Genomic DNA, 16,123 nt, shown 5'->3' with positions numbered 1-16,123 from the left:
AGGCCTCTGCAGGGCTGCCTCAAATGCCCACCGCAGGTGCCCTCCGGAAGCATAGCTGGGCTGATCGTGGTCAACACCTACCCTCCTGTGTAGGGTCAGACCCAGCACCCCTTGCCCCAGGCAGACCCCAAAGGTCTTGGGGTCCAGCACCACAGCATCTTTCTCCTTCTACCACCAGTGCAGGGAATGGAACCGAGGGGCGCCGTATCCCTGAGCTCCACCCCCCAGCCCCTGTTCTTCATTTGGGGCTGTAAACTCGGCCCTTTACGGCACAGCTCTGTGGCCTTGCCCTTGGAGTCCCTGGGGTTCCAGAGAGCCTTTTTGCCCCACCAGGCTTTGAGAGCTGGCATTTTCAAACCCCCAGTGAATCTTACGTCTGTGTCTGTTTCAGTCCCTGCTCCCTCCCTGCCTTTCCCACACCAGGGCTTTTCTGTTACAGCCAAAGCGCAGAGACCTGCTTACTGAAGGCAGCCAGAAAGCCGGGGAGCCCGACAGCAAGCAGGTACAGCCTGAGGGTGCACGCGGCAGTCAGGGTGTTTGCTCACTGGTTAATGTCTGTTCTAGAATTTTCTTCTTACCTTTCTCTATGTGGCCTTTGATTTGCTGTTTAAAAACATTTGTATGGTACCTTGAAAACACCACCACCAAACCCCCTGACATTTTCTGTTGGGGGAATCAGGTGCCATCAGGGCCCCTTGGTGTCAGTCAGCTGCAGCATGTGACAAAGTGACAGAGCACCACAGATGGGGCAGCCCATGCTACAGAACTTTAGGACTCTCAGTCCTGGAAGCTGAAGGCTGGAGGCTTGAGTCCGAGGGCAAGGCACGGGCTGGCTGCTTCCTGCTGAGCCCTCTTCCTGGGCTTGGGGACACTGTCCATGTCCTCGCGCACTTGACCCTCTGTGTGTGCCTGTGTCCTGATCCTCTCTCATTAGAACCCCAATGCATGAGGACTAGGGACCCCCATATGGCTTCACCTTACCCTAATAATGACCCTGTTAGCAGGTCACGTCCAGATTCCTGGGAGCTAGGACTCCTGAGTATGGAGCTGGGGTTCGCCATTCAGCCACACTCTGCCCTCATATAGGCCTGGCTTGGTCCCTGGGAGCAGACCTGGGCCCCTCCTAGGGACTTTTCCGCTTGGGGCACCTGTCAGTGTGCCTCCTGAAGTTCCTCTCGCCCTCCTCAGGAGGCTGTGGCGGGCCTTGGTGTCCTCAGCCCCAGGCCTCTCCTGCACAGCTGACGTTGGTTCAGACCCAGTTGCTTGTGCTGAAGGGACGTTTCCTGACACCACCTCCTGAGGACTCAGGGACGTGGTCTCCTTTACTGTGAGATAGCAGTGGGCGCTGTGCGGGGGTTCTAGGGTAGCCTGGCCTCCGAGTTCTTTGTGGCCCAGGGCAGCTGGTGGCCGCTCCCTTTCCTGCCTGTGTGCCTTGGCTTGGTCCTCAGCGAGGCATGTCTTCCTCCTTGGCCCTGATGCCCTCTGGAGCAGCCGTGGGAGGTGCACGCTGGCCCGCTGCCTGCACCCCTGTGCCGTGGCTGGCCGGCACCCTCTTCCCACAGCTCAGATGGACCGCGAGCATTTTTTAGCCATCAGGTATTTTTCTTTTTCTTGGGGATACTGAGAGTTGAAGTTGGGTGCTTTAGCACTGAACCACATCCCGGCACTTTTATTTTGAGATGGTCTTGCTAGACCAGGCTGGCCTGGGACTCGTGATCCTCTGCCTCGGCCTGGAGGACCTGGCTGGCAGGCATGGGTCTCTGCGCCCGCCCCCACCCCTCCAGCCCTCTTGCGCAGGTTCTGAGTATACTGCTGGGATTTGTTGTTGCATGTTCCTACATGCACCTGGGACACAATGTAACAGTTTGGCAGTACCACCCCCCCAGCACTCACCCTCCCTCCTCCCTCCACCTCTTGGTCCCTTTCCTCTGCTGATCTCCCTTTGATTTTCATGAGATTCACCCCCCACCTTTCTATTCCTTTTTCCTCTTTGGATATTTTTTTGAATGAAAGTAAATACCTTGATTCATTTGTTGGTTGGGTTTTTTTTTTTTTGTTGTTGTTGTTGTTTTTGCTCTCAGGGTTGAACCTAGGGTACTTAACCGGGAACCACATCCCCAGCCCTTTTTATTTCTTACTCTGAGACAGTATCTCAATAAATCACTGAGGCTAGCCTTGAACTCACAATTCTCCAGCCTCAGCCCTTCCAGGTTGCTGGGATGACAGGCATGTGCCACTGTGCCCGGCTATAGTGGTTTTTTTTTTTTAATGTATATGTTTTAGTTATAGATGGACAGAATACCTTTATTTAATTTATTTATTTTTATGTGGTGCTGAGGTTTGAACCCAGGGGCTTCAGCATGCCAGGTGAGCACTCTACCACTGAGCCACAGCCACAGCCCCCAACCATGGTGTTTTTTATATGTCCATCATATATTCAGTGGACTCCAGTACAGCATAAACATAACTCTGTGTGCGCTGGGGAAACAAAATTTCCTGTGACTTTGCCGTGACTTGGGGCCTTTCTGGGACTTTGCTTCATAGCGGCATCTGGAGCTCAGCACAGTGTTGGATCTCTGAGGTCTCCTGTGCTTCATTACTTACTAGCTAAAGGGAAGCTCTGAACCACATTTAAAAAAATCAGCAGGACAGTTGAAAGTAAAATACGACTTAATTTAGTTAAATTGTGATTTTTTAAAAAGCAGAGTAAAATCAACACGACATTAAGAATCTGAAATGTGAAATGTTGCCAGTAAATGCAGTCAACAAGCCCACACTCCTCTATCTTAGGTCCTGGGGGAGCCGGGCTGGGGCCAGCTCTCACACCAGCCCCAGGCTTGGGCAGGAAGACCCTCAAGGTCACTGCTCTGAGTCCAGCTGCCGCTCTCTGGGCTGTGTCGTCGGAAGTGGGCAGGGCCCAGCGGCTCTTCCTGCTTGTTCGGGCCCAGCGGCCTGGCCTGGACAGCTGTGTGGCATGGGTGCCCCTGTGCCATCTCTCACCTGCACCCAGAGTCCCACTCTGTGCCTGCTCAGAGCTGCCAGACAGGAGGGGGTTCCCCCAGGGGCCTCAGGCCAGCATGACAGTCTCCAAGCTGTTGTGGGGCCTCTGGTCACAGAAAGGCTGGAGTGTCAATGGCCCCTAGGTCAGCCTCTGAGACTCTCAGGTGCACAGCATGGACTGTGGCTCCCTGGACGCCTGTCCACACTGGCCCTGCCACGGCCAGGAAGGCGTTTTCCTCCCTGTGACCCCTGTCTCCTCTGTGTTTCATGCAGGTCCTGATGTCCCTGCCCCCATCAGTTTCTGGGCCTCAGCCATTTGTTTGGGTAGGGATCAGGGGAGCTCTTTGTCCAGCCCACTCCCCAGTTGCCATCCCCCTTCCTGACACCTCCTTGCCTGGGCAGTACCACCTGCAGCCTCAAAAACCCCTTGTCCATGGGCCTGTACTGTGGCCATGCTGGCATGCAGGATGAACAGAGCACAATGACCTGGTGTCACTGTGGAGTCGAGGTGTGACCACCCAGCAGCTGCATCCACAGGGCCTCTGCTGACATTCCATGCAGGCTTCTGAGATACTGCCAGTGATGTGCCAGGACCCACTTGGGGACTCAGATTCGTATCCCAGAGGCTGTGGGGTCTGCATCTCTGTGGTGGGGGCTGAGCCTGCACGCCGTCTCCGCAGCCCTGGGAGGCAGCACACTCGTCAGGCTTGCAACCCTAAGCTCCTCACAGACTCGTTTCCTAGCTAACATGCAGGCTCTTCAGAGAGTCACCTCAAGTCACCACCCAGCTCAGCCCTGGTGGGCATTGCTCCTCCGTAGCCCGACAGGACCCAGAAGTGAATGGAGAAGCTTCCAACCCTGGGGTTAAGAGTGGCTCCTCAGATGTGACCCCAGAAGCACCAGTGAGCACAGAGTGGTGTAGGTGTCATCAGAGTGGAAGAGCTTTTGTGCACAAAAGGACTGTCCACCAGAAAGCAACCCCAGGGGCAGGGCACAACCCCAGGTGTGGACTGGATGAGGGCCACAGGAAGCAGCTTCACAGCAACAGAAACAACAGCCTGAGTAACATGTCAGCCAAGGACCTGAGCAGATGTTTCCCCAGGAAAGACACTGGCCTGGAAGCATGTGGCAAGGTGCTCAGCCTCGTGGGGTCATGGACTAGGGGGGACTGGGGGTGTGTGATGGTGCAGCCAATGGGAAATGGCACAGGGTCCTCAGATATTAAAGGTGGAGATGCACGAGCTGCAGTTCCCCATGAGCATGCACCCAGAAGAGCAAGAGCAGGGCTGGCATGGCATCCACACCCACGTCCACAGCAGCACTGTCCACACCTGTACCAAGATGTGGAGATGACTCCAGCACCTGCTGGTGGATGAGTAAAATGTGGTCTGTCCATACAGTGGAATATTATTCAGCCTTCAAAAGGAAGGAAATATGGATGAAGTTGAGAGACGGAATTAGCTTGGCCTGTCATAACAAAATATGGGTTGCTTTATTTTTTTTTATGTTTATTTTAAGAGAAAATCTTTTTTTTTTTTAGAGAGAGAGAGAGAATTTTTAATATTTATTTTTTAGTTATCGGTGGACACAACATCTTTGTATGTATGTGATGCTGAGGATCGAATCCGGGCCGCATGCATGCCAGGCGAGCGCGCTACCACTTGAGCCACATCCCCAGCCCACACAGGTTGCTTTAGATGACAGATGTTAATTTTCTTACTGCTCTGAAGTCCAAGATCCCGTCTCCATTGTGTGTGCGTCCTGAGGCCCTGCCTCTCTCATCAGGACAGTTGTGCAGGGGCGTCCCATACCCTCATCTCACCTAGCTACTCTTCACAGGCTAGTAGTTGCCTTGGGGGTGTCCCCAGGGAATTTGGGTAGACACCTCAGTCTCAGAAGGATATCATGCTGAGTGAAATAAGTCAGCCTTGGAACCTGAGGTCTGTGGGCAGCTGTGCCTGGGGGCAGGAAGAAGAGGGGAGGTGGGCGATGGGCACCCCAGTCAGGGTTTCGGGGGCGAGCTGCAGCTGGGCAGGGGTGTGCAGGGTGCTCAGCAGTGCAGTGACACCATCACAGGGTGCATGTGGAACAGTCAGGGTGGCAGATCTTGCACTGTGTGTATTACACCACAAAAAACAAACAAACAAAAAACCAGCAGATAAAGCCCATGTGAGGAGGAGGGATCCCTTGGCAGCTACTTTCTGGCCCCAGCCTGCTGTTGAGTCCCGTTGAGGGGACCCTGCCCTTGACACTGCTGCTCTGGGAAGAGGACAGGTGTGGGTGTTCTTGTGGGTGGGGCGGTCTCCTGGCATCTCTCAGGGCTTGGAGTCAACAGGTGCTTCCCTGCTCCCAGCAGGCTCAGCAACATGGGCCTCTTGGGTCCCTCAAGTGGGGCAAGTGTTCTACCGTGCAGCTATCCCCAGCCCTTGTGGTTTTTCTTTTACTTTTCTCTCTTTCTTACATAACGAGGGATTGAACCCAGTTGTGCATAACCACGAAGCCACATCCCCAGCCCTTTATTATTATTGTTATTTTATAATTTCGAGACCAGGTCCCGCTAAGTTGCTGAGGCTGGCCTTGAATTTGTGATTCTCCTGCCTCAGCTTCCCAAGTCACTGGGGTTACAGCTGGCCACTGCACCTAGCAGGCTTGTCTTAGCTAATGAAACCCCCTGTGATCTGAGCTGTTGCACCACCACCTGGTAACTTTTCCTGCTATTTTGAAGCAAAGTCCAGGCTGCATTGGGTTCTAACTGCAGAGGGTCAGTGTGACTGGCCCTGACGTGGCCGGGGTCTGTGGCCACTGTGGTGGACACAGCCTTGCACTCTGCTTGGTCCTCATCATGGCGTCTTGTCTTGCGTGGAGTGTTCTCTGTGTGGCCAGGTGCCTGGTGGTGTGCTTTTTACCTTCTACCCATCTAATGGCTGTGGCTTGGCTGGGTCTCCCTTTCTCAGGGGAAGAGGTCACAGGATGGTGCACATGGCTCTCTACTTACATTCCCAGGCATTATCCTGCATGCATGCAGGCCCAGGCCATGAGAGTGGGGAGGGGTGGCCTCCCAGCCTGGCCTCCACTGCTTCTGCACCTGCTGGAGCTAGGCCCACCTGCAGGCTTCTTTGAAGCATCATTTCCTGCAGAGGAGTTAGCAGACATGCTCTGGGTGTGTTTGCTGCCTGTGGGACACACTGGGGTGCACAGTGCACAGCTGAAGAGCCCACCCCTCACTTCTCGCTCTGGCAAGAGGAGTGCACCGAGGCTGTCTGATGTCACGTGCGGCTCCTGCTCATGTTGTTTGTGTGTTTTTGAACAGAACCACCTCGCTGTGTTTGCAGTGGTTCACCCGCTGGCCCCCAGCGTAAGCTCCAGTGTGGCGTCCAGCCTGGCGTCCAGTGCTGGCTCAGGTAGCTCTTCCCCCACCGCTGTGCCCGCTCTCCCTGCCCGCGCCCTCCCGCTGGACCCCGCCGGCAGCACCGTGGAGGCAGTCCTAGGTAAGTGCAGACCTTTGCTCTTCTCTCCAGGCCCCTCGCCCAGCACTTTGTCCACAGGCCAGGGAGCCTCTCTGGAGAGGCCCCCAGCTCCCTGAGGCTGAGGTGCTGTGGGCTTTGGATGAGCCCATCGCCTCAGCCCCAGCGGCCACCAAAGGGCCAGAGCAGACGGTGCCTTCCAGCCCTGGGCTGCTGCAGACTGCAGAGAAATGAGCACTGGCATGTGGCTAGGAGGGCAGCTGAGGCGGGCAGTGCCAGTAGTAGGGAGGGGAGCCAGGACAAGGTCTGCAGCCAGTGCACAAGCTCCCAGTGCCTCAGCCCCAGCTTGGGGGAGGTCATGGCCAACTGAAGCACTGGGGTCTGGGGACTGATGGCTGATGTGGTGGAAATGAATGGGTGAATGTCAGAGGACCAACCGGAGCCCAGAGCGTGGGCACAGGGTGCAGAGCCAGAGGGTGAGCCGTTGCCCAGGGTTGGGGCCAGCGCTGGTTGAATGGACCGTGGTGCATCCATGGAGAGTGACACTGGGATGCTCTGAGTCCCTGCTTCTCATGATGTCCAGTGCCCAACTGGCCCCAGCCTGTGTCTTTGTCCCAACAGTGAGGGACAGAGGGAAGGATGGTGATTGTGGTGATCTGAGTCCTCTGTCCCTGGTTGGCTCTGGTGCAGGCCCAGCCCAAGCCATGGTGGGGGATCTGGAGCGTGCCAGACTCTCCTTTCCTATCAAGCTAGGAGGGAGGAGGGCTTGGCACTGGGAGGACACCAACCCTTGAGCAAGGGCCAGCACAGACCCGCTGGGGGAGCAGAGCTGGACCCCTTGTGTGCCTGTGTTGAGGTCCCACGTGGATGCACAGGCTGGCCAGGTGGCCTGCCCTGAGATGTGTCTTACCCAGAGGGACAGCAGTCACTATGGCCGAAGCGTTTCAGTTACCGCCCCCATAAACACCAGCCCCGCTGTGGCTCCATTTGGTGGGAAGATTAGGGATGATGCCCCCATGGCAGCCAAGAGGGAACCTTCCAACTGCCACTCGGGTCACAGACCGTGGACCCCAGAGGCACAGTGGAGACGATCCTGCCTTGCATGGTGCCCACAGGGGAAGCCTGCTGGCAAGTGTCCTAAGCCCTCCGTCCTCGGGCCCATGCAGCTCTGCTGGGCACCCCAGTTTCTTGGTACCTCACAAAGGCTGGGCCTTCCCACCCTGCATTCACTTGGGGTAGGGTCTGGCCCTTCCAAGGGTCCCTTTTCCATGTCACCAGGACGTCCTATGGCCAGCACATCATCCCAGCAACCCTGGTAATCCTATGTGGACTCTGTTGTGGGTTGGCTTCATCTGCTGAAGATCCTTCTGGAATTCAGGACTCATCCAGCCCCATGAAGCCACAGGCAGCGGCCCCTGCTGCTGAGTCTGGGCAGGAGGCAGAGGCTCCCAGGCCCAGCATCCTCAGCAGGTGGCATGCTCTGGAGTGGTTCTGGGAGGGCCTGCCACAATGTTGCCTTCTGTGAGGGCCCCAGCAGGCTGGCCCAGTGCCCTGTGGATTGCACAGCTCCAAGGCCAGGAATGGCTTCTGCCCCCCGCAGGTCAGACCAGGGGTGTGGAACCCTGTACTCCTGGGCCCTCCATGCAACAGTAAGCTCCAGTCAGCGGGCATTCCTTAGAGCTGTGTTACCTCTGGTGGCAGCCAAGTGTTTTCTTCTGAGCAGAAGCAAACCCACCTGTGTTTGCTTTTGACCCCAATCTTGGGGTCAAACATGTTGCTCTTGAACCACGAAGATGCTCACATCATGGTTCATATGGAGTTGCCATGGTACATGACCTGGGGTTTCCTTGAGCTGCACCCTCACTGTGCATGTCCCCATCAGAAGTTGGGAGGTCAGCCATGAGGCAGGAGGTCAAAATCTGCAAGATGACAGAACACAACACAGGCTGAGGTCCCAGGAGGCTCTGGCTCCTGACACAGCCTTTCCCCTTCGTGGGAGCCAAGTAGTTCAAGAGGAGCAGTCTGCGTTGAGTGTTCCTGCACCACACTCCTGAGACTCCTGAGACAGTGGGCTGTTCAGTGTGGGCAGTCAGGTCAAGGAAATTAGATTTCTTTGACTAGAAGAGGATGCTGGGCACATGCATGTGGGGGTTCTTTTCCCCCACCTAAAAATGAGCCAAAAACCTATTGGCATAAGTGGCATGTTTCAGGGATTTTTAAAATAGATAAGCACAAATTCCGTTTTAAAAATAAAGTCTGTGATCCCCAGTGTAAAAGGAGTAATGGTAAAATTTGACCAAAACAGCAAATATTTGGGAAAATTAAATCCTCCCTCCCAGATGATGGAGGCCACATATGAGGCTGATCACCTGAGTAAAAAATGGCACCAGTGTCCATGTACTTTCAAAGGGCAGAGAGGTGGCCCTACTGAGCACTTTGGATTGGCAGGTGTGTGTTTCTGGTCATTGGGTTCAGCCTCAGTCTGCTCCACCTCGTCACCCCTGTAGTGGCCTCAGGTTGGCACAGGGTCTCTGAATCACCACCCACAGGTAAGGAGGCAGATAGTGTTTCCTCAAGGCCCATCTTGACTCTGGCGCCGTTTTGGTGCTTGCTCTACAGTGAGCTTTTACTCCCCAGTGCCGCTTCCACTGTTCCTCTGACCACCACCCCAGGTCTCAGTGCTGCTGCATCTTGACAAGAGCTAGTCTTGGAAGGTAGCCAATCCTCAGCTGCCTTGGCACAGGAGAGGCTGCCCCTGCCCAAAACGCGCAGCCCTGCTGCCTGAGACCCTTCCTGTGTTCGGTGGTACCGGTCGCTGCTCTCGAGGGTTTGGGGACCAAGAGCGTGGGCTGGATGCCTTTTTCCCGTGGCGGTTTCATTCAAAGCACGTGGCACGTTAAGGAAAGGGAAAGGAATGAGGAGCTATGGAGTGACTGCTGCTTTCAGATGGCCTGTTCGGGGTCTGGCGCTGGCCCTGCCGCCGGGTAGATTTCTCTCTCCGCATGAATAGGCCTTGGATCAGAACCGCGGAGAGCAGGCAGTGCACTGGGAGCGAGGAGCAAGGGCGGGCGGCCCGTGGGGTTCGCGCGGGCCCGGTGTACCCCGGGGCAGGCGCTGGGCTCCCAGGTCGCCGTGGCCTCCGCAGAACGGGGCGTGCCCCGCGAGCGCCCGTTCACGCGCACCTGCTCGCCAGGTGCTGCGGAGCGAGTGGGGGCGGGCCGTCACGTGGGCGCGGGGTCGCCGTGGGGGCGGGGCCGTCACGTGGGCGCGGGGCGGGGCGCGGGCCGGGTTTGAATGGGCGGCGGCGGCGGCGCGGGGCGACCGTGGACGGTGAGTCAGCATCGGCGGCGGACCTCGGGTGCCCGTCGTCTCCGCACCGTCAGGCTGCTGCTCCTCGTCTCCCCAGGTGCGCGTCCCCCCCTTCGCCACCGCGTGCCCGTCCTTCTCCCCGGCCACCATCCCCCCCCCCGCGCGTTTCCTTCTCTCGGGACGCGCTTTCCTTCCCAGGTGCGTCCCCTTCTCCACGGGCGTATCTCTCAGGTGCGCATCCCCACCCTGGTGCACCTCGTAGGGTCCACGTCTCTGGACCAGGAGTGAGCCGCGAGGTCAGGGCCAGGTTTCCCTGGGGCAGCGCGACGAGGTACATACACGTGTCTCCACTTCGGAAGCCTGTCTCTGCTGGGATGCTTCTGTAGGGGCCGAGTCCCCGGGGCCTTTCCGCCCTCCCGGGACCAGCCTGCACCCCTTCTCCCAGGCGTGTCTGACCTGCTGCGCGTTGCTCTGCGCTGCAGCTCAGCTGCAGGTGAGCGCTTGCCTGGGGCTCCTTCATCCCTTAGTCGGAAATGTCTGCCGCCTGCGCTTAACCAGGATGGTGCTGGGAGCAACCTGGAGCTTCGGAGGTTCCCCCTTCTGCCTTTAGCACTGCGTGGTCTAAGTGGCTCGTCCCTGTTGTCCCTGCCCCCCCCCCCCCCGCAGTGCCTTGTGAATGCTGTGTCATCTCTGGAACAGCCGGTGCCAGAGCCATTACTCAGCAGCTTTCTGCTGACTTCTTGCACCCAGGCGGCTCCTGGCAGTTTAGCAGGTTGGTTCTGGGTCAGGTGGCTCACACTGGCTTCACAGGGCTTCTGCCATCAGGTTCACCTGGAGTTCCAGTGTCTTTAAAAGTGGGTCCTTAAGAATGTTCCATGTGGGTCTGACCTTGGGAGCAGAGGCCAGGCAGGAGTGGGACTGCTGAGGACGCTAGCCAGGTAGTGTCCTCCAAGCTGCTCTGAGCAGTTTCCAAGGAGCAGTGGAGGCCATGGATTGAACAGCACCCCCCCCCCTTCTGTCTGGTCCGCTGGTGACCCTTTCCCTAAGCTAGACTGCAGCTGAGGGCTGTCCCAGTTTGGCTCTTCTGTTACCTGCTGAGAGCTGTGCCGCCTCTCCCTGGGGGCCCAGCACCCTCCTGCTGAGTCATGGAGGGGCTGGGCCAATTCAATCATTCATGGGGAAGAAAGCCCCCATCCATTCCTTTGTGCTTTAGTTCATCAAAGTTCTGGAATTCTGTGGGGGTGGGGTGGGGGTGTGTAAAGCATGGGGGTGGGCAACAGGACCTCTTTCACCTCATCCCAGGATTTCAGGTGCAGAAGCTACCACCAGGCTACCAGCATCTGGGGTATGAGAGATGGGGGCAGGCAGGTGTGCTCTGTGAAGGATCGGGCACTTGTCCTCGGCCTGCCCACTCCAGCCAGTGCTGTTGTGGGCTGCATGCAGAAATGGAAGCAAGGGCATCCCATGCAGTTTTGGATGCTGAGCAGATCTAGGACTAGGGGGTTGTTCTTTCTAAGTAAAGCGGAGTTTGGTGCTGCCCTCAACAGAGAGCAGGGTGGAAAATCAAGGGAGGGGCCACGGAATGCCTAGACCAGCACACTAAGGGGCTTAGGCTCAGGCTCTGTTCTTTCTAGAAAGTTGGGACTCTGGGATGTGATGGGTTTCACCACAGAAAGGTCATCCCAGAGCTGGGCATGGTCGTGCACGCCTGTGATCCCACTTAGGAGACTGATCTAGAAAGATCCCAAGCTTGAGGCCAGCCTGGGCAAGACTGTGTCTCTAAGTAAGAAGGGATGGAATGTAGTTCAGTGGTAAAGTGCTCCAGGGTTTGGTCCCCAGTACCAAAAACAAGTCAAGTCACCCTGTGGGTTGCAGGCTCGGAGCAGCTGCAGAGCTGGCCATATGAAGTCTGGCCTGGCTGGTTTGGGTGGAGGGAGGAGTGCCTCAGGATTCCCACAGGGCTGGGCTGGTATAGCCATTAGGACCTGCAGTGCACCTGCTCTCTGGAGACCCCTGAGGAGTCATGGCAGTGATGCTGCAGAGCCCCCAGGCCTTACCTGGTAGGAGCCCCCACCCATGCTGAGGACTGTCCAGGGCGTTGGGGGTTAGGGCTAGAGAAGCCACTGTGTTGGGTGTGGACCAGGCTGCAGGAGAGGGTGGAAATGTGGAGGTGGGCCCTGGGGGTGAGGAAGCTCTGCAGAGGGGGTTGCTCTTGCCAGAGGTGGATTAGGCCCTGGTGGCAGTGTAAAGGGGCCACTGCACATGGCTGCAGGGCGGGGAGCAGTTGGGGGGCAGAAATGAACAGAGAGGCTCAGGGAAGACTGGGGTGGCCTGGTTAAGGAAGCGCAGAAGGGTCTGTGGGGTTCAGCTGGTCCTGGTGTGAGCTCACAGCATGGGACAGAGGGAGATCCGTGGGTGGAGGGAGCATTGGGCTGGGGTCTGTGAAGGAGAACATAGCTGAGCAGTGTCACCAAGTAAAGGTTGGGTTGTGACCTCCAAAAAGACATGGCCAGTCCTAAGTCTCAGTGCCTGTTAGTGTGGCATAATTTAGAAATGGGGTTTTGCAGATGTCAGAGTTGAAGAAAAGAGACTAGAGGGGACCCTGACATGGTCACTAGCATCCTTAGAGGATATGTGGGTGCAGACATTCAGGAGAGGCTGGGGGTGGAGCAGAGACTGGAGCTCTGTGGCCATAAGCCCAGGACTACTTGAGCCCTCAGGAGCTGAAGAGGTAGGAGGAGCCCTACCCCCAGACTTCGCCCACACCTTGACTTTGGACTGGCGGCCTCTGGACTGTGGGAGGTCATGTTCCTGTGGCTGGGAGCCCTGTATGTGGCCCTCTGCTCACCTGAGGCTGGGACACCAATAGCCCTTTTTCCCTGTAGAGCAGAAGGACCCCAGAAATACAGCTCAGAGGTGTATCCACCATAGGGAAATGTCCAGGAGGCAACAGACCTGTTGATCAGGGAGATGTGTGGCGCCCTGGAGCTGCCTCTGGCCAGTGCCCTCCATGCCCTACTCTGGTCTCTGCACTGGGTCTCTGCTGTAGCCTCTGCAGGCAGGCTGTCTCAACATGCCTGTCCTCTGCTGTGGCCCTCAGGGCAGCAAGATGGAAGCCCGGGCTGCATTGTCCCTCCTGCATCTTGCCCCTCCATCTCTGGATGAGACATTTGAAGTCCTAGACCTGTCCTGCCAGTGGCCCTCCCATGGGAGTGGCCAGGTCTTGGCTGCAGGCCAGCCTCTGCCTCCACTCACAAGGCCTCCCTGAGAGATGAGGTCCCTGATCACCATAGTTCTGGCTCATTGGCATTGTGGTAGGGTGGTGAGGACAGTTTTCTCCCAGGTGACTGAGCTTTGCCTCGGTGCCCTGACAGTTCTCAGCAGAATCCAAGGGAACAGTTTCTTGCAACACGGCTGCATGTGAGCCAAGCCCTGTGCTCTGCTTATGGATGTAGAGACAGGTTCACAAACACAGGAGGGAACTTCTGGCCATGCTGGGTCCGCCACAGGCCAGTGTCGAGGCATAAGGTCTGTGTGCTGCTTGGACTTGGCAGTGTTTGGCCACCTCTTTGTGGGGCTCCTGGGCACCAGGCATCAAGTGAGGGGTGCTCTGTGGCTGGCTCATGTGGGCCTCGTGGGGGCTGACCTGTGCCCACTGTGCCAAGGGATGAGAAGTGGATACCAGCATGACAGAGGGACAGTGAGCTGCCTCAGGGATGGACCCCAAGTCTCCCTGCCCCGAGCCCATGCCCAGTCTTGGGTGCAGCTGGGACTCCAGCAGCACCTGCTGGTGGTGGGGATGGCATCTCTTATTCTGTGGGTATTCTGTCCCTGTGTGGGTCTTCCGTCTTCCATGTGACTCCTGAGTCCAGCATTTTAGACATTCCCAGCCTTGCTTTGGGCTCACCTCCCCCATGGTTCTTGGGATGACCCTGTGCATAGAATAGGCATCTACTGGCCCTTCTGAATGGACACGCCTCCCCAAGAATCCTGGCCACACTTGGGCCCATCCAGCTCTGTGTTGGATCCAGGCCCATTTGGGACGTGGGGTTATGGTTGGTTGGAAGCCGCCTCTTGTCCTCTACCAGGCACTGTTTACTCTGGGTATGTGATGTCACTGTTGGACACGCCCAGGGGACTTGATGACACCTGCACCAGGCCGCTGGAGGGGTGGGCTGAGGTGATGACTCCACGAGCCGTGTGTTGCCCTAGTGGTGCCCACAGGCAGGTGTGATGAGGGTTCCCAGGTTGTCACCTCACTGTGGAGAGGGGGCCCTTCAGGGCAGGCAGTTAGGGGTGGCTTGTGGCTGCACAGAGTGGGATTCAGTGTTAGTGGGGACTGAGGGGTCCTGCAGCCAACAGGGGTACAGGTTGGGCCACACAGCTGAGGCCCCATAGGACCCTAGAATAAGCCAGGAGGAAGGTGCCCACACGACCACTGTGTGCCCTGTTCCCTGCAGAGCTCTTCTGCGGACTTGGCTGTGACTGCTGGGACAGTGATGTTGCTCTGTGGGCGTGTCCTGGTGGCAGCAAAGGCTGTCAGACCCCAGGGCCAGCCCTCCAGATGCACCCACTCGTGCTGCATGTGCTGCAGTCTTGGGAGTCAGATGTGGTCCTTCAGCCAGTGACCTGATCCAGCCACTGAGGCAGCCGCTGGACCTTGGAGGAGGCCACAGCCCTGGAGGCAGGGAGGGAGGGGCTGAGCCCTGGCATAGGACAGGCTGTTTCTGGGGTCAGTGGTCCTGCATCAGGGCACTCCGTCCTGCAGGAGAGGGCCAGACACCCTGCTAGTGTTGGTGCCTCTGTTCCATTAACAGGCAGGCCTTGGAGCATCAGAGGAGGACAGCTAACAGCCTTGCCCTTGCCCGCTGGGTTGGTGGCAAGGGCAGCTTCTGCCCCTAGGACACCGGTCTGCCACAGTCCCGTGTAGGGTTCTGGCCACCGCGCAGCCGTCAGCCTCAAGTTCCCCCTCCTGAAGATCCTCTCAGAGTTGAATCTTTACTTCGTCAGATTTGAGGCAGGATCGGGAGGGCAGGAGCTGGGTGTGGGGGCTGGAGCGTCCTTATCCTGAGGGCCTGGGCTCTGGAGGAGAGCCTGAGCTTGCTTGCCCAAGACCCTTGGGCTCTGGGTCTTGCTCCAGGGTGGGCAGGGTGAATCCCTGCATTGGCCCAAAGGTTCTGTGAGTGATGTGGTCTGGTCTCACAGGTTCTGCCTTAGACCTGCGTCTCAGTGACGTCAACATCGCTTCTCTAGATAAAGACCTGGACGAGCAGGATCCCTGTGACCTTGGATTGTCAGGTGGGCACACTGAGCTGCAGCTGCCCTTGCCACACCAACAGAGTCCACCTGGCTTGGGGCCTCCTGACCTTTGGCGGGCCTGGGTGAGGGTGGGGTTTGCCACAGTCACAGCCTCCTGCCAGGGCAGCACCTCCCTGGTGCTTACTTGGCCTCCTTTGTCAGGTCCCAGGCCGCTGGCAGGCTCCGCACCAGTCACCATTCCGGGCTCCCTACCTCGCTCACCATCCCTGCAGTCATCCTCATCCCTGTCCACCTCCCCGCTCAGCTCACTCTCCCAGTCGCTGCCAGGGCCACTTGTCTCCTCGGCCATGACGCCCCCCCAGCAGCCCCTGCCCCTCAGGTCAGAGCCGGCCATGCTGGGCTCCGCAGCCTCGTCCTACAGCTCCTTAGGTGAGTGCCCCCTTCCCCACCATCACTCCCGCTGGCTCTGGTGCTTGGAGTATGTCTCAAGTGCTCTTGACCACAGGGCACCTCACCTGCCTGGAGGGGGCAGTGCCATGCTCGACCCACACCATGCAGGAGAGTAAACCAGCGTGGCGTGCTGGTAGCTGCTTGCGTGGGCTGTGTGGGCTGTGTGCTGGTGGGTGGGCTCACTCAGGAGGGACCTGCTGTCCCCGGTGGTGGGGGTCTGCTGCAGAGCTGGGATTGAGTCCCTAGGAGGTGGGTCCCTGACAACAGCCCTGGGAACAGCACCCCCTCGCCTCTCCATGAAGAGAGATGTGTCCTGCGGACCTGCCACATTCTAAAAGAACACAGTTTGAGATGAGGTCTCGCTATGTTGTTCAGGCTGGCCTCATCCTCGGGGATCCTCCTGTCTGGGTCTCAAAGTAGAGCGTGGGTGTCTAAGTGGCTTGGTCTCCCTTTCTGATGTCACACGAGTAGCATATGTGGCCCAGGGAAATAGAAGCTCCTTGGTCAGGTCTGCACATGGAGTGTTTGGAGAATGGCTGCCCCATATGCTATCCACAGGAGCCCTGAACTAAGTTCCTTTCCTGTCTTGTCTCCCGAGGGATGGGGCTGTGCCTCAGTGGCAGAGCTCTTGCTGAGCATAC

General features: G+C 57.6%; 1 protein-coding gene across 10 annotated transcripts in view; it reads left to right on the top strand.

Moving 5' to 3' along the window:
• The window catches only part of Unkl (unk like zinc finger), a 38,908-nt gene that overhangs the window by 18,715 nt on the left and 4,070 nt on the right, over positions 1-16,123 (top strand). For 7 of the 10 annotated variants that reach the window (XM_078024400.1, XM_078024405.1, XM_078024407.1 and 4 more), the window contains 4 exons: positions 392-502; positions 6,311-6,488; positions 14,979-15,071; positions 15,234-15,461. In XM_078024400.1, the coding sequence (XP_077880526.1) occupies positions 392-502; positions 6,311-6,488; positions 14,979-15,071; positions 15,234-15,461 (610 nt within the window). Of the gene's footprint in view, positions 1-391; positions 503-6,310; positions 6,489-9,724; positions 9,871-14,978; positions 15,072-15,233; positions 15,462-16,123 lie in introns of those variants that run through there. The other 3 variants (XM_078024401.1, XM_078024402.1, XM_021734986.3) reach the window with 3 other exon arrangements.

The sequence above is a fragment of the Ictidomys tridecemlineatus genome, chromosome 10, assembly GCF_052094955.1.
Source record: "Ictidomys tridecemlineatus isolate mIctTri1 chromosome 10, mIctTri1.hap1, whole genome shotgun sequence".
Classification (NCBI taxonomy): Eukaryota; Metazoa; Chordata; class Mammalia; order Rodentia; family Sciuridae; genus Ictidomys; species Ictidomys tridecemlineatus.
The sequence above is the reverse complement of the archived record's forward strand: the minus strand, read 5'-3'. Positions and strand labels throughout refer to the sequence as shown.